Genomic DNA, 26768 nt, shown 5'->3' with positions numbered 1-26768 from the left:
TTTGATGTTTTTTAATTTAACAAAAATTTCATGCTAATTTTATTTTTTTTGAATTTTTTTTAAATAAGCCTTGACCAAAGGGGATTGACTCTTAGCCTTGCAAAAATCATTCAAGGGGTGTTGAAAGTGCTAATGCCCACCCAACATGCCCAAAACAGCCTCCAAATGTGTGGTAACCAAAAGAGGGCCTGCACCTGCCTCGACCACTCTCGCATGGAGCAGCCGCGCCAGGCGCTGTCGCGCATGGTCATCACACGCGACAATCCCTAGGCGCTGCTGTGCGCCCTGGCCAGGGCATGCGGGTGGGGGAAAAGTGCCCCTTTATTGGCTCAAAAATAGGCCAATAAGGGGGCTTTTGCTTTCCTAGCCTTCCAAGGTGGGCTCAAATTTAAAAAAAAAAAATTTAATGTATATTTTGAAGGGCAAAATGGTTTCTTTGTAAAAAAACTAAAAAGAATCTGGGGTTGTTTAGGGCGATTTGCACAAGAGATTGGGACGCAAAACAAATGGGAGGTTTGCATGCGAATGGGGCGCTAAATAGGGTTGGAAATTGTTATTTTGATCTCGACTTTAAATTTTGAGTTGGAATACTTGATTTGGATCCAAACTTTAGTTTTAGATCTAATTTGGACCCAAGAGCTGCTTTATGGATCCATTTTCCTAATTTGGACTTGATTTCGTTTGTTGGACTCAATCATAGACTTTAGCTTCGTATTTCAGAGCAAGGTGTGAATTTTGGATATAGGGTGTGAATTTGGATTCAAATATGGATCTAAAGTTGAATTTTGGATCTAAACCTAGCATTTGGATTCAGATATGGTTCTAGAGGTTTGTTTTGGATCTAGGGTCGAGATATGAATTTGGACATGGATATAAAGGTCTATTTTGGATTTAGGGTCAAAATTTGGATTTGGATATGGATATAAAAGTCTGATTTGAATCTAGGCTTAAGATTTGGATTTAGATCTATAGGCCTGTTTTGTGATGAGATTGGGCCCAAGGTCCAAAATTAGATCCAAATCGCTGTAAAAACGATTGAAATAACCTAAATCAGTACAAATAAATGCAGTACTGTCTTTTGAAAAAATTTTGGGTGATATCAAAAGCACATAAAACAACATAGTTCATGCTCAACGGCCAACTCGATGCTCACTTTCTAATGGAACCATTTCTAAATACATGTGATACCTTTCTTGTCTACAGATCACTACAAGAGTTTAACGATGCTATGGATTTTGGACAATGCATTTCTATACATTGTGGTTTACTAGATGCCAAAAACTGTGTGTGAAGATTAAGAGAAAGTTTGTTTCATACATCATAGTTTGTCTACTTCTTCAGGAAATAAAGTTCAGATGCAAAATGGTGGTGTTGTCAATTTATACATTACACGGTTATGTGACTTACACGGCCATCCTATTAGCATCATAAACATCTCAACTTAGACTTAAGGTGAATATTTTGTCACAAATAACATTCCTATGTTTCCATCCACAATGCTTTCCTTGGAATTAAGTTCTATGAAATTTTGCTTTTCTTGGATGTTTTCATGGAAATGCTTTAGATTTTGTTGATTATGAAATAATATTCAAGTGTGATTTGTTGTGTTAAATGTACTTGTGTAGACATGAATTATGCTTGTGGTCGTATTTTTTTTGTTTCACTATGACATAGATATGAAACCCAAATCGTCCACGGTTGATATACACCAGACTCAACCCCATCAAACACCTACACAACACAAAACACATACCAGACACAAATACAACTATGGGTAGGGCCAACAACTCATACCATACCAGACACTAACACAAATATACCAGACGTTGACACAATACAGGACTCTAGGGTTGGGGATAAGGGGCTAGGGGTGAACATGAGTCGAGTTGAGCCCGAGTTCAGTTCAGCTAGAGCTCGGCTTGACTAATGAAACCTCGAGCTCGACTCGGCTCGACTCAAGCTTGAGAATAGATCGAGGGAAGCAGCTCGAGCTCGGCTCGACAATTACTTGTTGAGCTCGAGCTCGACTCGATTAAAGCTCGACAAACTCATTTGAATAGAATTGATATTCATAGTTACATGTTGAGTTCGAGCACAACTTGATTAAAGCTCGACAAACTAATTTGAATAGAATTGATATTCATCGTTACGTATTGAGCTCGAACTCGACTCGATTAAGGCTCGACAAACTCGTAAACTCTTTTGAATATATCGACTTGATTAAGACTCAACAAATTTGATTAAGGTTCGAGCTTGACTTGGTAGTTACGTGTTAAGCTTGAATTCAACTCGATTATTTGAACGAGTCAACTCATGAACTCGAGTTTGACTTGTTAAGCAAATGATCGTGTCGAACTCGTTCACAAGCGAGCTTTAACGAGTCGTAGCTCGACTCGTTGTTCACCCCTATAAGGGGCCATTGGGATTATAATCTTCTTTCCCACCTCCACAAATTAATTTTGAAACCAGTACATAGAAAAAGGCATGAAAAGAAGGGTGAACTTATGAATATCAATAAAAACGGGGATGAATTTGTGAATTAGTTACAAATGAGGGAGTAATTCCACAATGAGGGCTACCACCAGCAGCCCTCGGCGGCGCCTTTCTGCCTTCGTCCTTGCTGATTCTTGAATTATCGCGCGTTGCTTTTCCGCCGTTGCCCACCAAGGCATAAGGCATCTCTCTCTGTCTTTCTCTTTTGTTAAAGGAAATCAATGCCTGTCTTCACCTTGTCCGCCATTTGCTGAACTTGGACTACCAGAGCTTCCAAGGGTTCAGGTAACGTCTCTAACTTCTTTCATTTTTTTCCTTGATCACTATTCCCTTTCACCTCTTTTTCTACTGGTATCATTTGAACGGAAATTTTGGTCCAATTTGTCTTGGCGTGGCTGAATTAGGGGTTTCTGAATTGTATGTGTAATAGGGTTCGGTCTTTGAGAGGAAGGAGCAGATGCATTCAATACTTTGAGTTGAGCGCTTAGCTTGGTGTCTTAATCTCGGCGCGGTCTGTACCAGGTAGTCAGAGTCACGCATGGTCACTTCTTGCTGAGACATCCCTTCGCATATTTTTGTGGGTTTTCCGTCGGTGTTAACTTATTTCTTGCTTGTTATTGGCGAAAATCGTGACTAACCTGTTCGGTTCCCCAGGAATCTTAGACAATTTCTATGCCATTTGTTCCCTGTTGTCTATTAGTAGGCGCCTCACTATTAATCTTTTCGGCAGTTGATGATGACTGTGTGTCGTGCTTTGAGTACTAAAAGATTTGAGTACATTTCTCCGACTGGTTTTGTTAGTCTATATACCGTCATGCATGATTATATGATTATAGCGTCATTTCTTATGCCTTTACCGAATTTGCCATCACTTCTCGATTTGCTTAGCTGCTGCTAAGAACATTTTTCTAAACGTTTGTATCTTATGCCCTCTTTTTATCGATTGACTTTTAAAGAAAATGTGCGTATTTATGAGGGTCAACTTGGGGTCATTAAATCCCTGCAAGTTCAACAGCCGTGTCTTGCATAGGCGTTAAACAGTGGATTTTGCTCGAGATCTCAGAACAATTCAAGAGTAAAAGCAGAACGCTAGTTAGGAGAAGGACTCAATTTTGTCACTTTATTACAATTTGGAAGAGGAAAAGAAAAATACGTTAAGATGATGATATTGTAGTTCGTAATAATCTTAACATGGGTATTATTTTCAGTATTGTTGGAACATATGTTTATTTTCAGTATCATAGGCAACTTCTCCTTTTGGAGATATTCCAATGTGTTTTTTCCAGTTAAAGGTTTCAAGTTTCAATTTTTTCCCATCTCCTAGGGCAAATACCCTCAGTAAGAGGTATGAATGGAAAGAGGAATTTCTAGTTCTTTTGAGCAGGCTTTGAAAGAAAAATTTAGCTGGAATGACTGCAAAGTGAAAGTGCAATTATTTATTTTCTTCTTTCTATCACTCGTCACTATCTGCGTCTTCTACTCTTCTTGTCTTTTTGTGTACTGATGGACATTCTTGCTTTTGATTATTGGAGTTTTATGGAATATACTTCTTCATTTTAGCCTTCTACTGTCAGGAAAATGAGGCACCAAGACCATTATGCCCGTTCAGATGTCAACCAATTGGTAGCTGCTCAGATGCAACACATGGCTGTGCAAAGGATGCATCACAATCCTGGCTTGGAGCCATATGCAGGAAGATCGGATGCAATACAGTTAGAAGCAGAACAGCGTTATGCTCCCTTAAAGTCAGAATCACAATGGCAGTGGGATGGGAAGGACCCAAAAGGCGGCCCTACTTCATTGGGGTCTCACCTTTATAGAGAAGGTGAGGTTTTCTTGAAATGGATTTGTGTCTATTCTGTTGGTTGGCACATGTATATCATTATTATTATTATTATTTTATTGTTTTGTTGAACTCCTTTTTTTTCCTTGGAGTTGTGGATTATGGAATCGAAAAAAGGTTTTCCTTTTTCGGTTAATGAAGAAAACCAACACATACAGGACAGTTGAGGGTGGATCCACAGTCGTGGCGGGTTTAAGACCTTTAGATATCCCAGTCTACTTTACATACTGCATAATGAATGAGAGCACCCCCAATGATGTCAAATTTGTGGGCTGAATTTGCAACTTCTTTTCTTCTTTGTTTTAGGATCTATTTCTTTAATGAATAAGAAACCATTTTTGTTATTGTAACAGTAAAAAAATTAAATTCTAAAGAAATTAGTTTAGATTATTAGAAAGGAAAGAAAAATTATGTTGGCAGCTAAGTCCATGTGTCTGAACATGTTTGTTGTCATATGAACATGCAACCAAAATGCTGTTTCCTTGTGGCATAGCAGGAAAATCTTAGCATTATGTGGGCTTTGAATCCAGCAAGGTACAACTTTGTTAACTTTTGGACATCCTGTATGTTGAATCCCCTAAAATGGCTCTTTTATTAGAAAATACGAGTTTGGCTTTTGGTTTTGATTTACCAGAAGCGTAACAAGTAACTCTTCATGTTTCTTTCTAATCCATGGGCTGCTACAGGAGCAGGACAACTGGCTCTTTATAAATATGAAAGAATTCTGTATTTCTTTTGAATCTAAAGCTTCATAAATCCTTATTCTTCTGTGGTATATATTTACGGGTTTCAAATTTTAATTGTCTGTTTGACTTGGACATGAAAAAGGTTGTATAATCAATACATTGTTTTAATTAAAACAGATATTTTTCAGTGTTTCAGTGGTGAGGCTCTGGGAGTTAATTTGATGGGGCTGAAGTTGATCCTAAACTAGTTTGTTTCCATGTTGCTTATTCACTTAATAGACATCCCTTAAGAAACAGAACAGTGAAAGACATTTTATATTGACTGCTGCTGGACTGTTGGTGCTTCCAGAGCCTATTTATGTCATTTATGTACACATGGGTACACTGCAAAAGTTAGTAAAAGGATGATAATATGGAAATACATCTAAACACACAGACAAATAGTTTTTAACATACATCCTATATGAATGCATGCTCATGTAATAAAATTTTGAATATTTCTTTTTATATATATATATATATATATATATATATATATATTAATATTACAATGCCATCTAGAAATATGTACTCCATAATGTACCGTATGGATGAACATTGCATGACCAAGAACCAAAAAGGTTGACATTGCACATATTTATGGTTCATAGATCGTATTTTACATGTCCGTGAAAGTTTAGTCTGTTGATTTTTAACTTCTCAAATCCATTCTATTCATTACAAGTCAAAACATGTAATATGTTGACCTTTAGTTTTCTGAACGTGAAGCTCATCTGCTCTTTTAGATTTAATCTGATAAATGCCGTTCTGTGCACATCAAAAAACATGATTTTCAATAAGTGAGGTCAAATTCGTTTCTGAATCTACTTGAGGAAACTGGAGCTTTCTTAATATATAACGAGTGTATTACTTGTTTTCTACAGAAACTTGGAATGTTGGATCTGTGTGTCTATAATGGGAGGACATTGTGTTGAAGAAACAAGGTTCTTCAATACCTTTTGGGCATTAAGGTTGGAGGCTTGATTTTGCCAACATTTGGGTGTTTCCTGGTTTTGTTATTGGTCTTATACGAAAAGTACCAATGGTTTTAAAATTCTTCAGAATTAGTTAGAGAGGCTGGTTAAATGCCTTTGGAGTTCACATGCTTGCAAACCTCGTTTTGGAAAAGTGCAACGTCCTCAAAGGGTTGCAGTCAGTGACCAACATAAAGGCCTCAGTTATGAAGCCATCAGACCATAGGATTTTGTTCATGCTGATAGATGCATGGTGTTTTGTTAGGCTAATAAGAGCATTTCCTGTATTTTCTTCAAAGGAAAAGGTAGAACAGCACATTTTCTTATATGCGTTTAGAAACAAAATTGCAAATACACATATACCTAGATTCCAACCAGGCGTGACCAAAATGGTCTACTATGACATTTCAGATCATAAACTCTTGACAAATTTTAATTTTTGGGTAATACTAGGCATTAAGTGGAATGCAAGCCATGTTTGTTGGAATGCTTGCAAGCCCTGGAACTTGTGAAAGGAGAAAAACCATTCTTGACTTAGTTCTGTAACTTTGGTAAACAATAGCATGGCTTGACTAGGCACTTCATTGTTTTGGGTTTGGGTGCATGGATTATGTTTGGATTTGTCAAATGGCTGGTTGTCGTGAGTCTGAACTTTGACCCATCGGTCCCATCCTGTATCTTATGTCCTTTTCTGTTTTTGACTCTACAGTTTTCCTTAGTCCTGTTGCCACTTCGCATCAATTATATTTTGAGAATCGAGTCAATTAAACATCTAGGCCTTTTAAGATGTATGTAAACTATGTCTAATTTATACTCAATGGCATGTCCGATACAGATCATGGCCCTGAAACCACAAACTCTTTCAACTCTTTCTTTCAAGCACTATCTTTAGCTTTTACTTGTTGACATTGCATGTGCACGCCCAGGCCCTGAAAACATCAACTCCTATCAAGGACAAAAATCTGATCTGAACTCAGTAATGGAGAAGGCACCAAGTAACACTGACACAAGAGCCTCAGATCATCATGAGCAAGACATGGAAATTGGTTATGAGGAAGCACAATTACCTGAGACTTTGGAAGCTCTTGACCAGAAGTTCATGGATGAAACTTTGAGGTTGACCACAGAACAACAAGATGCAGAAAAGGAAGAAAGCGCAAGGCATCTAAAGGTTTCAATTAATTTATTTTTTAAAGTTTGTCCCACGATTCCATGTATGTGTGTGTTGGGGTTGTGGGTGTGGGGGGGGGGGGGGGGGGGAGAGAGAGAGAGAGAGAGAGAGAGAGAGAGAGAGAGAGAGATTCCATGCATTCTGATGTTTTAATTTGTTCTCTTATAGAGAATGAGAGAAATTGATGAACAATATCAAGCTAAGCTGTCTACGATATGGGCACGACATAGGAACCAGCTAGAAGATCTTATACGTCGAGAAGCACAATTGCGTCATCAGCAATACCAACATGCTGCACGGAGTCAGTACCAACATGGTAGCGTGGGAGCTGGTGATCTTCATGGCTATGGGGCTTCTTTTGGTGATGGGCCCCAAGGTTACCCTACGAGAGCTTATGATGCATACAGAGAGCGGATGCAATCATATGGGAATGCTTCTCATCCTCATCCTAGAAATCCTGCATATGATGTGAGAGGACCATATCCAGGAGGGCGAATTTATGACACTAATCCTCGTTACTACTAGGTAAAGATTTTGCTTGGTAGCTGATAATATCTGCTGTAGAACTTGAATCTATTTGTCCATGATTTAGTTTCTGACTTTCTGGTGAGATAAATTCCTGGTATTATAATCCAGTTGTTATAGGATAGTTGGGTTTTCTTGTATCATCTTCTAGTGTTGTCTCATAGGCTGGCCAACAGGCCTAATAATTGACATTTCTTTTTGCTCTTGAGTTTGAACCGTAGTCACAGATACTCTGTTATGAAACTATCCTGGTTATAGTGTTTGATATCTTCAGAATATCATCAAGAGCAAAAATCTCATGCTATGGCACCAAGGTATTCCCAATCTTTTACAAATCTTTTCATGTCCTTAAGCATTTTATGTTTTGATTTTGTTTCATTTATGATTTATGTCTTAAACAGGTCACGAACATTGCTGCTTTTTCAGAAGAACATGAAAAAGGGATATTTAATAAAAACAAAAAAGAGACAAATCAAAAACATTTTGGTAAAAATGCCAAAATGAAGATATTGCATTTTTATTGTATTCATGTGGAATTTTTTCTCAATATATATCTAAAATATTACATTTCTTTTAATATTTTACTAACTGTTTGTTTTTTGATTAATGTTTTGTAAAAAAAATAGTAGAAATTTTAGATTTTCAAAAATTGTTCTACTATTCTTTTTATATATTTTAGCTGTTTGATTCGCTAGTTTCTTCAGATTTTAGAACTTCCTGTTTAATATCTGGAAACATCCTTGCTGGTAACCCGAGAATGACATTTGTGACAATATTTTTGGATAAGTTTACATGCTTGTTTATTTATATGTTTATAAGAAAGGTAGTAGTAAAAATTTCTCTTTTTTTTCTTTATATTTTTAAAATTGCTGGGATCTTCCTGATAGTTTCCCAAGAAGATACAGATATTGAAAAATATCCTGAGAAAAACCTTGCTGAGAAAGCTATTGGTGACTATGGTTTGAACTGATTTTGCAAAGACATGGCAATTTTTGTTGGAAAAGATAACTGTCCCATACATTACATGCCTTCTTGAGTCTCTCGGACGTACTTCATTATACTCGCATAATGATATTTAAATGTTTGCATGTTGCAGTGCAAGTATGACCTTGCGGAGCTGTTTCCTCTGATTAAGGCATCTGTTCATTGGCATGATTGGAACACATCGTGATTAATCATGTTTGTAGATGAGAAAGAGTAGTGTCATTATTCTGAGGTCAACTATGGTCTTCTGTACACAATCTTATCAGAATGTGGTACTTTAGATGCTCAAGATTTCTCTACTTGTCTGTTTTTCACATAGCTCGGCATTTCCATTGACTGGTAAGTGGCTGAATGGTTTTTTATAGCAAATACTGGCACATGATTGGAAATCAAATAGGGGGTTATGCTGTCTATTTTTAGCCTAATGTCCTTTTATGGAGCTTCAAGAAACAAAATGCTGTAGCTTGCTCTGGCTCTAAAGCAAAGTATCCATTTGTGGCCATTATAGCTGCTAAACTTATATGGATGTGGATTCAATATCTTCTACGTTTAATATCTTCTACAAGAATTTCCTATCAAATGTCTCAAAAACCCCACAAATCAACTTTGAAGCACATCTTTTTCAATGTAATAAACCGTCCAAACTTTTTCACTTTAGGTAATCCCTTGCACTCGCTTCAAAGAGACTAGCATAGCTGGGCATGCCATCGCTCGACCTGAAAAGCATTTTATATGCTTAAAAAGGACCGTAGAAAAATATAAAAATGCTGAGTTTATGATTTAAATCTTACATTCTTCCAGACCCCAGCAGGTTGCATTGGAGGCACGTTGTTGTCGTATCATTTCGTGAACGATTTTGAGCGTGATTTTCCATTCTCTTCCTAGATCTCCAGGAATATGTAAATAAAATGCTTTCCTTTTGTCTTTACATTGAAGCCAAAATGTTTGTGATCTGCTGAACATTCAAACTCCCTTGATTGCAGGGACAAAACTAGATAACTGTACCCCTCGAGAATTTGACGTTCAAAGAGAAAGGTACAAGTGAGTAAGAGCTTAGAGTTGATCCGACTGAGATTTAGTGATGGTATACATGATGCCAAGATTTACGCCATTTTAGCCATGTGGCCTTGCCGACAGTGAACTTAGGGCCTCCAAAAATATCCAGCTTTTTGAAAGGTTAAAGAAAAGACATATTATACATTGCCATTTGGTCTTAAGCTTCGTTTTGTTGTGCAACTTTTGCAATAAAATTGTGGAGAATTTAAACATCATTGTTCGAAGACAATTACTTTAAGAGAAATTATAAACAATTGCTAAGTTGACAAACAACTTGTAAGTGCTTGCTTCATGAATGAAAAGTGTGTTAACAAACAAAAACAAAAACAAAAAAAAGATGATTGTCACCCGTTAGAAAACAAATAATCTCTTAAGAAAGAAATTCCGCTGATCACATATTTTAAGTCCATTATGATATCTCTCACACATTTTTTTCCCAATTTGATTTTTGCCTTTAGTCACACATAAAAAAGATGAAGTACTGAAAAGACCGATAAAAAAAAACAAAGAAGATTACGGAAAACTATTTTCTAGCTAGAAGGTTATTTTATTGAGGATAGGATCGCCTTTGGCGAAATATTTAATGTTTTTAATTCATGAAGCATGTGCTCGTAAATTATTGTTCTTTGTGATTCCTAAGCATTAGTTTAAGCAGTCTTATAAATACATCAAAAGTTGACCAGTTGCCCTTTGTGTGTGTGTGTGTGTGTGTGTGTTTGCGAGAGAGAGAGAGAGAGAGAGAGAGAGAGAGAGAGAGAGAAACATCTCTTGTTTCATTTGTCTCTTGTTGTTATTAGGCTGCAACTTAGTCCATTATACAAGTGTTGAATGTGCTGATTTTGGATTAGAAGAGAAGGAGAAACATCTCTTGTATGCCACTTTTACCTGTTCAAGTGGAACTTTTTAGGTGCGAAGAAATTTTTTATGAGATGGGTCAAATTATAGCTTCAAAATTTTAATAAGAGTTGAAATATGATTTTTTCAAAAATTTTTACGTATGACAATTTTTTTTATTTTTATTTTTTTATTTTTTTAAGGAGGGGCGAAGGCCCCTGCCTCTCTCTGGCTCCACCCTTGCAACGCTGGTTCCCATGTCTCTTTTCCCAAGTTGGGGTTTTTCCATATTAAATTGTGTGTTCGTTTGCTAGATTTTATTCTCTACATGATTTTTGCTTGTATCTCCTTTACAAAGACCTATGATTACGTTCTAAAGTGACGAGTTGCATGCATCGGGTAACTTTTGCATGCAACGGGCAACATTAATTCCATGCATCATGCAAATTGTTAGATGCACGGAGGAGAGCAGCAACAGCACGTGAATGTAGATCAACAACGTGATGGGAGTCATGATCACTTGTGCCTAAAAAAGGTCTCTTGGCCCAAGAAGAACAACGTTCGCGCTCCTGTAGGAGAATGTTCTCTTCGGTGAAGAACCATCTGTTTGGAAAGTAAGAGAAGACAAGGAGATGTTAGATTTGCAACTTTTGGAATGTGGATCAGCTTCAAGGTCAGCAGCTGCAAGCAGTGGCGGAGCCAGAAAAGTTTTCTGGAGGGGGCACCCATTCATAGATTTTCACATACGAAAGGGCACTCACATATAGGACAAAGCAAATATTTGCACATACTAATGTAAAAATAAACAAACATTGAGGGATGTTTGGCGAAGCTTTGATCTCCTCATTCGTCAAGCGCGATTCAGATCGCCAAACAAAAATCCTTCATAAATTAGACAAATTTGAAAACTGAGATTCTGGAAAAATCATATACGTTAAGTGCTATCAGATTCACCGCTTCCTCTTAAGTTCCTACAAATAGTTAAGAAAAGAAACAAAGAAGCATAGCAGGAGGCAGGAGCAGCAAAGGCAGAGGAGACGGAAGCGAAGAGCTGCGCCGAAACAAAGAGATTAATTTAGTGAAAGCGGGCTGGAGGCAGAGGAAAGTGGTGGGGCGCGACCCAAGTGGAAGGTATCGGGTTCTATCGAACTCGTCCTCATGAAAGAGTAGAAGCAAAGCATGTGCTGTCGAGCACAAAGAACACATCAGAAGACAGAGATTAACATGACATGCCTTTTCAGATGCAGAGTTGAGATCTTTTTCTTTTTCTCTTATGAAAGTAATCGTAGATTCATAAATAAATAAGTGGCGAACTCAGAAAATTTTTGGTTGTAGGGCACTAATATATACTGATTCAAATTTTAGATCATGGAAATTAAAGATCTTATAGTCGAGATTCGAGAGGCACTAACATGTAACAAACTAAATCAAGTGACTGTTCTAATATGTAAATGGACTAAATGCTTGGCTCCTTCACTGTCATAAATGGTGTTCACGTTTTCTTAGTTAACCTGTATGGTAAATCTAAAATTTGAAATAGATCTTGAAAATCAAATTAGGCACGATTAAGGCATCTAAATCTTGACATGAGAACAACAAAAGCATATTGAAAAAAAAAAATAGACTAAGTAATGCGTAAACGAATATAAAGAAAATCATATAAAGAGCAAAAAATAATTAGAACAATTGAACAAACATAAAAAAAAACTAGTGAAATTCAAACATATATATGAATCTATATATATCTAACTTGGGCTGGCGTGCCGCCACTGGCTGCAAGATATGAATCAGCCGAATGAGCCGAGAATCATGGAAATAAAGAAAAATCTCCGTCCCGAAAACAAAATCTTTCTCAAAAGATCAGTATTGTAATTGGAACCAAAATCTGCCTCAATTGGCTGACTCTAAAAAAAATGTGGTAAGCTGTTGGATTATGTACTTAATTTGAGGGTGCCCAATAGCTAACTCAATCTCGATTCAAACTCATTCCTTAAAACTCGACTCGTCTATAAACGAGTCGGTATGTTAAACGAGTAGAGTTCAAGTTGTAAGAAGTCGACTTGACTCAACTACATAATAAATGTTAAATTATAAAGAGAAAGCAATTAAATGAATTAGCAACTAAACGATTTAATGAAGTTAAATGAGTTAAAAGAAACAAAACGTACTTAACATAAACAAGTTCAATAAGTTCGACATTGTATTTTTGAGTCAAGTTCGATCTTGTTTTGTCCACCTTGACTCTGAGTTTGAGCTTGAACCGGCCCAATTCAAGCTCAATTCAACTTGTGTGCAGCCTTTGTACCAAAGTGGGAAGCTTCCAATTTTGTGTAGGGCGACCTGCGTAGCCATATTCATCAGGCAGCAAGCAAGCGGATTAGTATTGTTATCCAAACCCACATCAGACCAAATTGGCATATTCGAATCAAATTAAATGGTAAACTAATTCGATTATGTACTCCATTCAAGCTGTAATCTTTCTGTTTCCCCTCATTTAGGGGAAAAAATTCGAAAAATCCTTCTGGTGCATGTTTGTTTGGTGCACTTACATGATATTTGTATCAAATTCTTTTAACTGTTCCATGATTTTTTATCTTGACTGGAATATGAATCTGCTGAGGAAAAGGGCCCCATAACCATATTGTTAACAAAAGAATTAAATTACATAAGATTCCAAAAGACCTCATATATAGATTGCAAAAGTGCACCAAACAAATATGTACCAGACATTACAGAATATATATGTTTTGATGATTAGATTTTTATTAGCTTGCCAATTTGATCAACTAAACTATGCGTTTTGATGCTAACATTATGCATAAAACCACATATATCAATTGAATATAGACTGGACTAATATCATGCATAGTGCACGCGGAAAACTGCATTCATGGATTGAATCTCAGGTGGGCAATGTTAACAGAAACACCAAGAAGGCTCTCAATGTGTATTACTTGGGAGATGAAAAGTAATATCTCTTGAGAGATGAAAAGTCATGTCTGTTGGAAGATGAAAAGTCATGTCTCTTAGAAGATGAAAAGACATGTCTCTTGAGAGATGATGAAAAGTCATGTCTCTTAGGAGATGAAAAGACATGTCTCTTGAGAAATGAAAAGTCATGTCTCTTGAGGGATGAAAAGTCATGTATGTTGAAAGATGAAAAGTCATGTCTCTTGGGAACTAGAGACCCCTTATGTAACTCTTCTATATAAATGAGCCTCTCCACCAAAGGAAGGCAAGCAAGAAATGATAGAGTAGTGGACGTAGGCCTATTGGCTGAACCACTTTGAAATATTATGTCCCTTTAATTATTTCTTCATTTTGATTTCTTACATAGTATCAGATGAAAAGTCATGTCTCTTAGGAGATGAAAAGACATGTCTCTTGAGAGATGAAAAAGTCATGTCTCTTGAGGGATGAAAAGTCATGTATGTTGAAAGATGAAAAGTCATGTCTCTTGAGGGATGAAAAGTCATGTATGTTGAAAGATGAAAAGTCATGTCTCTTGGGAACTAGAGACCCCTTATGTAACTCCTCTATATAAATGAGCATCTCCACCAAAGGAAGGCAAGCAAGAAATGATAGAGTAGTGGACGTAGGCCTATTGGCTAAACCACTTTAAAATATTATGTCCCTTTAATTATTTCTTCATTTTGATTTTTTACATGGTATCAGAGCCACTGGTCCTTGTTAGTGTTGCTGCTAGATCCTAAGGATTACATCTTGTATTGCCGCGTTTCATTCTCATGGCAAATCAAGAAGCATCATCAAATACGGGAGTCAACTCTGATACGGGTATGAATTTTCTTGCTTCTCCTCTTCAGTGCCCAAGCAATTTACAGCATTTCCTCACCATCAAGTTAAATGCTGAAAATTATCTTATTTGGGAATATCAATTCACTTCAATTTTGATCTCATTTGGTCTTATGAGATATATTGATGGAAGCAAACCTGCTCCGTCAATGTTTAGAAGTGGAACAACTGAAATTAGTTCAGAATATATTGAATGGTTGAGAAATGATCAACTACTTTTGAGTTGGATTAAGTCCTCTCTATCTGAAGCAATACATACCCAAATTATTGGTTTAAAAACCTCTCTAGAGGTTTGGAGCGCTTTTAGGCAGTCATATGCCACTCAATCTAGGGCTCGAATAATGAAGTTAAAATCACAGTTTCAAGATTTGAAAAAGGGGTCTAGTTCTATGGATGTTTATATAAACAAAGCAAAATCTATTGCTCATCAATTAGCCATTGCATCCAAACCTGTTGATGAAGATGATCTTGTTCTTCAAATTCTTAGAGGATTGCCAAGTGAATATCTTGCTTTTAAAGTCAGTATGGAAACTCGAAAGGACCCTGTCTCTTTGAACGAACTTCATGGGCTTCTTCTCATATAAGAAGCCAACTTAAAAGAAGATGATTCTCAAACTTTTGAATCTATTATGCCGGCTGCAAATATTGCCTCAAAACAAGTTTACAACAAGCAAACCAACTACAGAGGTCATGGTAGAAACAACTACCAATCTGGAGGAGGAGTCCGGAAAAGTGATCAATACAAAGGTGATCGTCTTGTGTGCCAAATATGTGGAAAAGTTGGTCATATTGCAAAGTTTTGTTGGTCATATACTAATTTGCTTAAAGAAAAAGAGACAACGTCTCCTCAAGCATATCATGCAGTTTCTTCTAGCACTCTGAATCAAGACATTGGAGATGACAATTGGTATCCTGACTCTGGTGCGACTCATCACATCACCAATGATATCAATAACTTGTCCATTCATGCCAAATACAAAGGTGGAGATGCAGTAAAAATCGGAGATGGATCAGGTTTGAGAATTTTTCATATTGGTTCTTCAAAGACATCTCAAAATTTAGTTTTAAATGATCTCCTTCATGTACCCAAAATAACAAGAAACTTGTTATCTGTACAACGTTTTTCTAAGGATAATGGAGTCTATTTTGAGTTTCATCCTAATACGTGCTATGTTAAGCAGCAGGGAATGAGAAAAATTCTTCATCAAGGAACGAGCAGGGATGGACTATATAAGATAGACCTTAGTAGCAGAAAAAAGGAAGCACAACTTGGAGAAAGACATACTATTGGGCAGTGGCACAAAAGACTTGGTCACCCTTCATTTTCCATTGTTAAGAAGGTTTTGAACAAGTGTGATTTGTCTTATTATAATGATTGTTTAAATTATTTGTGTGAAGCTTGTCAAAAAGCTAAGAGTCATAAACTTTCATTTAATGCTATTTCAAGTAAGGTGAAACGCCCGCTTGAACTCATTTATTCTGATGTATGGGGTCCAGCCCCAGTGGAGAGTGTGAATGGTTTTAAGTACTATGTGATTTTTATGGATGCCTTTTCAAGATATACTTGGATTTATTTGATGAAAAAAAAATCAGACGTCAGTCATGTTTTTAAAGCTTTCAAGGCACTTTTTGAAAATCTTACTTGGCAAAGATAAAATATTTTCACTCAGATTGGGGAGGAGAATTTCAAGGGCTTCAATCATATCTTGTCGATAATGGGATTGGACATAGAATATCATGTCCTCATACCCCTGAACAAAATGGAGCAGCTGAAAGGAGACATAAACATATTGTTGAAACAGGTTTATCTCTAATGAAAGAAGGTAATATTCCCAAGAACTTGTGGTCCTATGCTTTTTGTACTGCTGTATATTTGATTAACCGAATGCCAACTAAGATTCTTGATTTTGCTTCTCCTTTGAAAAAATTGTTCAAAGAGAAACCTGACTATGGTTTCCTCAAAATCTTTGGATGTGAATGCTTTCCTTATTTAAGAGCTTATCAGAAAAATAAATTAGATTACCGTTCTGAAAGATGTGTTTTCTTGGGTTATGCTCCTCAACATAAAGGATATTATTGTTTGGGTGTACGAACCCGTAAAATCTATATTTCGAGACATGTCCAATTTAATGAGAAAAAATTTCCTTTTATTGATACTCAAGAAACTAGAACTCAAGATCTAGAAACTCAAAACCAAGCTATAATTTTAACCTCTCCTCATGAATATCAGTTCTCAAACCCTACAACATCATCATCTAGTACCTCCACAACTTCAGAGGAACCCTTAGAATCTCAACCTGAAACTCTTGGAAATGAGGAGCCTACCCAATCCAATGAAAATAAACCAAATCAAGAACGAGTCCATCCTATGAATACTAGATCTCAAGTGGGAATCTTCAAACCTAATTCTAAATACAATGAGTTCCATACATATTTTTCTAGCAAACACACTCTTCCAAGAGCTCTTGTCTCCACTCTTCTTGAAGACAAAGAACCCTCAAGTTTCAAGGAAGCATATGAAGATGAAAATTGAAGGAAGGCCATGCAAGAAGAATATGATGCTCTTATTCGAAACAATACTTGGAAACTTGTTCCAAATAAAGAAGCTAAACACATTGTAGGATGTAAATGGGTGTTCAAAATCAAGCGAAAGGCAGATGGATCATTGAAAAGATACAAGGCTAGACTCGTCGCCAAGGGATATAGTAAAAAAGAAGGAATTGACTATACTGAAACCTTCAGCCCTGTTGTGAAGCCTACTACAATTCGGACAGTATTGATTATTTCTATTAGTCACAAATGGAAAATACATCAGCTGAATATTTAAAATGCATTCCTATATGGATCTATTTCATAAGAAGTTTATATGGCTCAACCACCCGGATTTCAAAATCATTCTTTCCCAAATCATGTATGCAAGCTTGAACGTGCTTTATATGGTTTAAAACAGGCTCCTAGGGCATGGTTTGCCTGTCTTAGTCTATTTCTCCAAAATCTTGGTTTTAAAGGGGCTCAAACAGATTCATCTCTTTTTATTTTGAGAAAAAGAGAAATACTTCTATATGTTTTGGTATACGTGGATAACATGATCATAACAAGAAGCTCACCAGAATATATTCATAAAATTATTTGTCAATTCAAAAGTGAGTTTGCCATTAAAGATCTGGGTGAGCTTCATTTCTTTTGGGGCATAGAAGCAAAAAGAATTAATAATAAGCTAATATTGTCTCAAAGGAAGTACATATTCGAGCTTCTCAAAAGAACAAATATACTTGGAGCTAAGGGAGTTTCAACTCCCATGGCATGCTCCCCTGCTTTATATGCTCAAACTGGACCAAATTTTTATGATCCAACTCTTTATCGCAGCATTGTTGGCGCTCTTCAATACTCTACTGTGACTCGTATAAACATCTCTTATGCTGTCAACAAAGTTTGTCAATACATGCATCATCCTACTGATGCCCATTGGGATGCCGTAAAGAGAATCCTAAGATATTTGAAGCACACTATTGATTATGACCTTGTTATTAGACCTAGTTCAGTTTTAAATATTAATGCTTATAGTGATGCAGATTGGACAGGATGTCTTGATGATAGACGCTCTACAGGTGGATATGCAGTGTTTATTGGATCCAATCTAGTTTCATAGAGTGCTAAAAAGCAGTTAGTTGTCTCTCGTTCTAGCATTGAGGCTGAGTATCGATCTATTGCAAATACTACTGCTGAAATCATGTGGTTACAATTTTTATTAAAAGAACTTTGTGTTGATCAATCACAACCTCCCATATTATGGTGCGACAACATCGACACAGCCTATCTTGCAGCTCATCTTGTGTATCATAGTCGCAGCAAACACATAGAGATTGACCTTCATTTTGTTCGAGAAAAATTGGCTAAAGGAGATTTGAAAATTCAGTACATCTCTTCTAAAGATTAGGTTGTTGATATTTTAACTAAGCCACTTAGTAAGCAGCACCATTATCAAATAATTAACAAGCTCAATCTCATTGTTGGAGCATTGAGCTTGCAGGGCAGAAACACCAAGAAGGCTTTCAATGTGTATTACTTGGGAGATGAGAAGTCATATCTCTTAAGAGATGAAAAGTCATGTCTGTTGGAAGATGAAAAGTCATGTCTCTTAGGAGATGAAAGGACATGTCTTTTGAGAGATGAAAAGTCATGTCTCTTGAGGGATGAAAAGTCATGTATGTTGAAAGATGAAAAGTCATGTCTCTTGGGAACTAGAGACCCCTTATGTAACTCCTCTATATAAATGAGCCTCTCCACCAAAGGAAGGCAAGCAAGAAATGATAGAGTAGTGGACGTAGGCCTATTGGCTGAACCACTTTAAAATTTTATGTCCCTTTAATTATTTCTTCATTTTGATTTCTTACATAATCCATAAGCAAATGGAATCTGAAGTGGTGAAGGTGTTTCAATCTTTTTGGTATGATATTTCGGAATTTTTCGTCACACTTTCAAAAGTGCTTCACAAGAAAAACATTATATTTTTCAAAACACGTGTTTTTGTCATATGAAATATGGCTGTAGATGTTCTTACATATAATAAAAGGCTAGATATAACCGCACTTTTGTTTTCAGGAATAAGAATACAGTTTTTTTTTTTATATATAACTGTTGTTTTTTTTGGGTAAAAAAATCAAATGACATCTTAAAGCTGCATATTATGAGAAGGTCCTTGCAACACATGAGAAAGACTACCCCATTCCTAAGCTTCCCAGTGAAGAGGCTGCATATAATTTGCACTTAATCTACAAAAGTTGTGGAGCCTTAGATCTTGCCAGGCGGGTCTTGAAGGATTATTGCAGGCTTTGATGCCCGGCATGTACATAATTTTGAGAACCTTATTTCATGTACATAGTAAGATATTTTATGCAAGATCAACAGAAGATGTGCGCACAGAGGCGCTCTCACACGAATACAGACATACGTTGGATGACTAATTGACAGATTGCTGGAGATATATGGAAATTAGTAATGCTTCTTATTTGCTGTCTTCAGTACCTGCAAAGATCTAGAAGTGTGCACTACTTATGTGGAACTGATTGTAATTGCAAAAGCTAGCATTTTTTGTGCTTAATATATATAATATACAGGTGAAGTGCTTGGTCATAGTGATGTTTTATTTATAGCAAAACCATGCTACATATGTAAACATTTCTAGGAATAGCTATAAGTGTTTATTATGAAATAAAGAAAATCTTTCATGCATATAACGTGATAGCTTGTCTTGCTTTTGTGTGTATGGTTGATATATGTATGTATGTCTACACACACACACACACACACACACACACACACACACAGAGAGAGAGAGAGAGAGAGAGAGAGAGAGAGAGAGAGTGGTGGATTATGCTGCAGGCTATCAGCTTCAATTGATCATTTGATTCGGAATAAGTATCTATTTTTTGGAACTTAATTAGTTATTTTTAAGGCTCCCAAAGCCCTAGGATGATAACATCCAAGGAAGGCTCATGCAACAGAATAACAGATTTTGGAGTTGATCCGAGTTGTTAACTTGATGGTCTTCGGCAATTTATCACCCTCGCACATCACATAGTGATGGATTTGCATCAATAAACGAAAATCTGGATCTTCTTCCAAACTCATTTGAGGAGAAACGTCTAGACATAATTTGAACCGGATTTGGACGCTTAGTGTTTTAATGAAACCGATGGTTGAAGCTGTTTATCAGCTGGTTGAGACCTGATTTTAATGCAATTTCTACATGTTAAGTGCATGTTATTCGTTTATAGAATAGGATTACCACGGTATTGAAAAACAAAAAAATTCCGTGCGCATCATCGATGACAAATAAAATACAACGAACATAGGAAAAACAATGAACAGAGCCGCCTGCGTAAAGATTGAATCACTGCCTTTTGAACTATAAAAGAAAGACCGTGATAGCAGGTAGAAACAAACAGGGACACACAGTGATAACAGGCAGGAAGAAACCAGAAAACACAGTCATAAAGGGTAAGAAAAAAACAGAAAATCCATGACCGAATCGAGGATAAAATGTCTAAAAGCCTAACCAAAGCAGAAAGAAGACACTTCAAGGAAAGATACATGATTGAACGAGTGGGGAGTGGGTGAGGGTTGACATGGCGGGAATTGAAAGGGAGTTGAGTTCTTGAGAGAAACAAAGTGAGGGAGGCTGCTGACATCGTCGTCCTGTCACCACAAGACCTCCATCTAGGGCTGCACAACGAGTCGAGCCAATTCGGGCTCGACTCGAACTCGCTCGAGTAAACTCGACTCGAATTCGACTCATTTTTTATACGAGTCAAGCTTGAGCTTAAATATAAACTCGAGTACGTTAACGAGTAAGTATGAGTTACTTGAACTCGACTCGATTAAACTCGACTCGACTTTCATTTTATATTTTATTTTACATTTTTTATTTTCCCTTCTTTTTTTCCTTAACCCACTCAACTTAATCTCATTTTTTGGAGTGCTCTCCAGGTTCTTGGAGAGTGGGCGGTAAAAAACCTCTATACGTCCCATTCGTTTGATGAGAAATGAGAAGAGAGAAAGGAAGAGTGCAGAAGTATAGTATTTTTGTTATACTAATCTCCACATAATTATTACTTACTGTATGCAAAATCAATTTTACTAAATACTCTACGTAAAATCAATTTTAATAAAAAAGGCAATGTACCGTCCTATGAGAGAGAGAGAGAGAGAGTGTGTGTGTGGAGTGCTAAATTTTGTTAATAAACTAAAAGTAAAAAAAGTATTCCTTATAACTACTTATCGTATATAACCTTTGTTTTATTATAAATGAAAAATCTCCATCATAATAAGATCGTCCTCTACCCCACTACTAAAAAATATGGAAATAGAAATTCTTAGATGCATTGGGCATATTATATTTATTCCATAGTTCGATCTCAATTCTAAAAATGCAAAGAAACAGACGGAAAAAACGGTCAAAGAGAATTTTAGAAATTACTTTTTAAATAGAAAATTCAGTTTTTGCTTGTTGACAGAAGTTATAATTTTATGACAACAAACCTATGGGTTTGAAGTAAACTTTTCTTAACCTGAAAAGCAAAAAACGTCACCTAAGATAATAAAAAGATAAATTACTAATACAAGATAATATTTAGAAAATATTGTAGCTAAGTTTTTTTGACTTTCTCATGTAAACAGAATTTAGCTTTAAGTCTTGCTTTGATAGTTTTTAGAAACCTTCTAGTTCCTATTAGAAAAATGACTAAAAGTAATTTTTCTATAATCGATTACAAATAAGCCCCTCTAGTTCCGCAACAACCCTGCGGGGGGAAAGGCCCCCTAAACCTTTTATTCCAACAACAAAATATATGTACAACAAAAAATGGTAGTCACTTTACCCTAAGGGCTAGAGTGAGCCATGAAAGGAAAACAAACCAAGAGGACACCAAAAGCTGAAGGAACCAAATTTATAGTGTTTGGGTTAAAAAAACAAAATATCATGAGTAGGTTGTTGTTGCAAAATTTGCACTCTATGAAATAAGTTGCTCTAGTTGTTATGCTAGCTCTGGAAGGGGAAGGGCCGACGACCTTCAAACATGGCCCGAAGCCTTCTAATCGAAGGCTTGTTGTTAGAAATCATTAATATATTCCAAAATCTCTCAAAACCACCACCCATCAAGAGCTGATGAAGGATAGTGTCCTTAAGTAGTTCATTGTTGACCTCCCACCACGCTACACCTTGTTTAAGATGCAAACCATTCGAATCTTTTAACAAAAAGGAAACTAGCTCTTTACCATTAGAAGCAACAGAGGCAACTTGCAGACAAACTTGGCCAGTCAAAATAGGTGGGCACTTATCAGGAACAATCCTTGTAGTCAACCAAACCTATAGGTCTCTCCTATCGTCAACAGAATTCCTTATGATAGTATAGAAGCCATCAACACAGACCCGCCAGACGACATGAGAGTCTTGTTAAGGAGACGAGGTATCTTCTCTATGGATTGCCGAATTGCACCTACACCATATTCTCCAAAGTATGTTGTGAAAACAGATTTTCCAACACTTCAAAAGACAACCTCTTTTGAAGCTAGAAGGGAACCAATGTTTTAACTCCAAGTGCATTAGGGTTTGTAACTTCTCTTGAATTTAGAAGTAGTGAACTCCCAAATTTTTGAAGAATGCGGACAAGAAAAGAGAACATAGTGAGCAAACTCTTCATCTTTGAGACAAAGAGCACATCTGTTGGCTAAAAAAATGCCACTTCTCTTTTGTCGATCGAAGGTAGGGAGACGATCACTGCAAGCTAGCCAAACATACCACTGCGCTTTAGGTTGAGCCTGGGGAGACCAAATCAACTTTTTCCAAGGCTCCTCGTCAAATTTCTGTCTCACCACCTCTCAGACGTCAGACGTTTTGATGTTAGAGGCAGGAGAGTTATGCCAAAGAAGGAGGTCTTGCTGTGATTCTAAGTTAGGTCTCTCCATACCCACTCGGGAAAGAAAATCCTTGAAGTTGTCAAGAGTAGGCAGATCAGAGTCAAGGACTTGCTTAATGGAAAAATTCAGCAAGAACTCAAAGGTAGATCTTTCCAAAGAATTCAATTGAGCAATAAGGGGAGCACCACCTTAGTTATCTATCCAGAAACAAATGGAGCTAATACCAACAGACCACCTGACTTGATCTTGGATTTGAAACCAGCTTTTCCCAACACCTTTGAAGAACCAAGACTTATTTTTAGGGCGCTTTAAGGTCCAGAGGCTGGGAAAAGAAAGATATTTCTTCTTGATAAAATTCTCCCAAGGGGCATCATCCTAGCAGATGTGTAGCATGATGCAACTAATACAAGCTTTGTTCTAATCATCAAGCTGCTTCAACCCAACACCCCCCTCCAACACCGGGCGACAGAGAGTCTTCCAGCAACCAAGTGCACAACTTTCCTACTTTCTTGGCTGCCCCAAAGGAAGTTAGCCACAATAACTTCAAGTTTATGCTGAATAGACTTAGGGAGCATAAATACAGAGCAACAGTAGCCTATGAGGCTTAAGATGACGTACCTTATCAAACAAAGACGCCTTGCATAAGAGAGAAGCTTTGAATACCAATGCGAAAGTTTCTTTTCCACCTTCAGAACTAGAGAGACACAAGCTATTCTGCATATTACCAACAAAAAGGGGAACACCCAAATAAGGAAGAGGCAGAGAGCTTTGTAACCAATCTAAGTTGCTGATGAAGGAGAGAGGAGCTCTTTATTCCCCAAAGGAGATCGCATGAGATTTTTGTGGGTTAATACATAACCCAAAAGAAAGCTTAAGGGCCTTAAGAGCATGCAAAACCTCATTGTAAGAATGATGGTTACCTCTAGAAAAAATGACAAGGTCATCAGCAAAGGTGAGAAGAGAAGGGCAAGCCCCTATCCGAGGGATAAAGAGAGGGGTCAAGGAACCATTTCAACATCTGTACTCTGAATTTCTAGAGAGTTCTTCCATAACAACAAGGAATAGATATAGAGACATGGAGTCCCCCTGCCTCAAACCTCTGCGCATAGGGTGAAAATCTCCTGGAACCCCATCAATGAGGACAACAAAAGAAGCATAAGATACACACATCATAACTTTGTCAACCCAAGGTGTGCTGAAACCAAGTCGATAAGAGAATTCTTAAGAAAGGCCCAGCTAACCCTGTCGTAAGCTTTGGAAAAATCAATTTTAAAACAAATATTACTCTGACATAGGCCCTCAAACGAGTGAATACATTCATGGGCAAAGATAATATTCTCTTTTTTGGGAATGAGGAAAATATAATTACAATTAATTTTCTTAACAAATTTTCCAGTGGAGAGGAAGCTATTAATAACCTGCAGTAAATCATGCCCAACAATGCTCCAATGGTGCTGATAAAAGGAAGCTGGAAAACCATCCAGGCCCGGAGCACTATTCTCTTCCATGGAGAAAACCACATGCTTCACATCGTCAGTGGTCGGGAGAAGTAAGACAACATTATCTTCTAACAACATTCTAGGGCCATCAGCCGTCTTATTCAGCCAGCAGCTTGAGCCCTCCTTGGAACCAAGAAGAGCATAGAAAAATTCATCACAGATAGATCTAATGTGGTTCACATCATTGATTCTCGTTCCCTCATGCTCCAAGGCAAATAGGAAATTCTTTGTTCTACGGCCTTTGACTATTGCTTGGTAGTAAGCTATATTATGGTCGCCCTCAGCCATGCACCTAACACGAGCTCTTTGCCTCCATAAGCTATCTTCATCTTCAAGGGTGCTTCAATTCATTTCGGATTAGAATCTCATGATTCTTGTCATTAACAGCAGAAGCCAGTTCAAGAGATAGGAGTTTGTCAAGTTCATCCCTTAAAGATTTGATACAGAGTGAAATGTCGCCCACACAACTCTTAGCCCAACTAAAAAGACTAGATTGAGTGAGTTCCAATTTCTTGATCACCCTCACCAGGGGGCTGCCAAAAGCTTGCGAACTCCAAGCCTCTTAAACAAGGTAATTGCATTGAGGTCTTTTGGCTCAGAATTGAAAATATCTGAACTGAAAAAACCGATTAGCAGAGTTTGGAGTGAAACAAGTAGACACTTTGAGAGCAAGGTGGTCAGAAGTCGATCTAAGAAGGACCTGCAAATCAGTAGAGCTGCCCCATTGAGCCTTCCATATATTATTAATAAAACTCCAGTTTAACCTGCACAAAATTTCACTCGCACCTTGTCTATTGTTGCTCTAAGTAAACCTATGATTAGGGTCAAACAGCAGAAACAAATGGCAATTCAAAACAAACCTATTAAAAGAAGAGCAGGAGTTCAGGTTAGGTGGGCAGCCGATTTTGTCTGAACTATCTAGCATAACATTGAAATCCCCAACTAAAAGAGTTGGGCCTTGGAAATCAGATAAGATGTTCTGCAAAACCATAAGCACCCAAGCTCTTTCACCATAACGTGGAGGAAGATAGATACTCCCAGCTAGGAACTTGACATGAAACTGTTTTTCAGTGACCTCCAGAAGGATCTAATACCTATTTATATTAAAGACCAAAACAAAGAATTTTTGTGGTTTCCAACTACAGAGGATACGTACAATACCATCACACAAATCAGCATTGAACAAGGTAGCATAAGAACCAAGTATACCAGAGTTAATGTGGAGCCGATCAACATGAATGAGAGTATCAAAAATGAAAAAACTATCAATAGCCTCATGCTGCACCGTGAGAAGCAAGTCGTGCCTAGCAGAGTTTCTAGCTAGGCCACAAATATTCTATGCTAAACACTACATTGCAGAGGGGAGGAAACAGTTACCTGGTCAAAAGGATTACCTTCACCGCCACTAGTAGGAAAGTCATTGGTCTGAGATGGTGGAGGGTGTTTGAAGGGGCCTCTACCCGGCAATGGCTCACGCGCTTACGCTTTCCAGCTGGCCCTGCTGGTTCCGAATCGACAAAACTGCGATTTGCAGTATCCTGAGCAAATTTCCTATGACCAGACAGTCTGCTGCCCCTCCCACGACTATGAGTAACATCCCCTGCTGAAAACAAAAGTTGAAAATTACCAGCTTGTGGATCAACATTATGGACATCCACTTGGCCATCACGGGGAGCTTTAACAATGGGCTGAGAATTGTGCTTAGAGGATGATTTGAATGAAAAGCCAGAGGGTATTTCAATAGGCAAACTTTCGATTCGATAGAAGGGGTTAACCAAGTTGGTCCAGTTCTCAGTTGCAGCCTTGATAATGTCTTTGCCCTTAACTCTCCTTGTAGTGATGTCGTTCCTAGGTTCATGGTGGGATTGATGCATGCGAACTCTATCAGTATGATCCTGAAGGGGAGAAACATCGTTGGTGGTGATAGGGCTCCTCACTGGTTCCTCGTTAGTATTATCCAACTCCATTAGAGCAGAGAATTGATTCCTAGATGTAGGTAATCCCTTCTGCCCTTCCACATTAGGCCCTTTGCTGGAGCTGGAAGCCTTCATTGAGTCTTTGCATTTGGCTGCCTCATGAAGATAAGCCCCTTGACTGTGGGATTCATGCTTGGGTTATTTATCGGGTGAATGAGAGTTGACACCGCAAAAATTGCAAAAAATGTAATCTCCCCTCGTAGACTAAGGGTTGGGTGAAGGTGTGACTATCCTTTAACACAAACTGAAATTCAAGGGAAAGTGGGGCACTCGGAGGAAGTTCAACTCTGATTCTGGCAAAACCGCCTCGATTAATGTCTCTGGTTTGAGTGTCCGTTTCCAAAAGATCACCCTCAAGACTCTTGGCTATGCTGTTGAAGATTTGCACTGTCCATATATTCAGAGGCAGATTTGGGAGTCGAATCCAAAGAGGGGCAGAGAGCTCAGGCGGCATGGT

The 26768-nt window shown here is 37.5% G+C and overlaps 2 protein-coding genes across 3 annotated transcripts; one reads left to right on the top strand and one right to left on the bottom strand.

Annotated features, from left to right (window-relative positions):
* Positions 1-2586: 2586 nt before the first annotated feature.
* Positions 2587-9295, top strand: LOC116267801 (uncharacterized). 2 transcript variants are annotated; one of them, XM_031649709.2, is made up of 6 exons: positions 2587-2778; positions 2924-3015; positions 4068-4318; positions 6962-7206; positions 7375-7731; positions 8828-9295. In XM_031649709.2, the coding sequence occupies exons 3-5, from the start codon at positions 4072-4074 to the stop codon at positions 7729-7731; spliced, it is 849 nt and encodes a 282-aa protein (XP_031505569.1). In that variant the 5' UTR covers positions 2587-2778; positions 2924-3015; positions 4068-4071; the 3' UTR covers positions 8828-9295. The 2 variants fall into 2 exon arrangements, with proteins under 2 accessions (XP_031505569.1, XP_031505571.1); XM_031649711.2 differs by lacking the exon at positions 2924-3015 and having other exon boundaries at positions 2588-2778.
* Positions 9296-24666: 15371 nt separating this feature from the next.
* On the bottom strand, positions 24667-26386 carry LOC116267641 (uncharacterized). The gene is made up of 3 exons (XM_031649504.1): positions 25730-26386; positions 24962-25035; positions 24667-24868 (listed from the first exon to the last, which is right to left on the bottom strand). The coding sequence occupies exons 1-3, from the start codon at positions 26384-26386 to the stop codon at positions 24667-24669; spliced, it is 933 nt and encodes a 310-aa protein (XP_031505364.1).
* Between the last annotated feature and the right edge of the window lie 382 nt (positions 26387-26768).

Source organism: Nymphaea colorata, chromosome 14, assembly GCF_008831285.2.
Source record: "Nymphaea colorata isolate Beijing-Zhang1983 chromosome 14, ASM883128v2, whole genome shotgun sequence".
NCBI classification, from domain to species: domain Eukaryota; kingdom Viridiplantae; phylum Streptophyta; class Magnoliopsida; order Nymphaeales; family Nymphaeaceae; genus Nymphaea; species Nymphaea colorata.
This window is presented reverse-complemented; position numbering and strand designations above follow the sequence as displayed.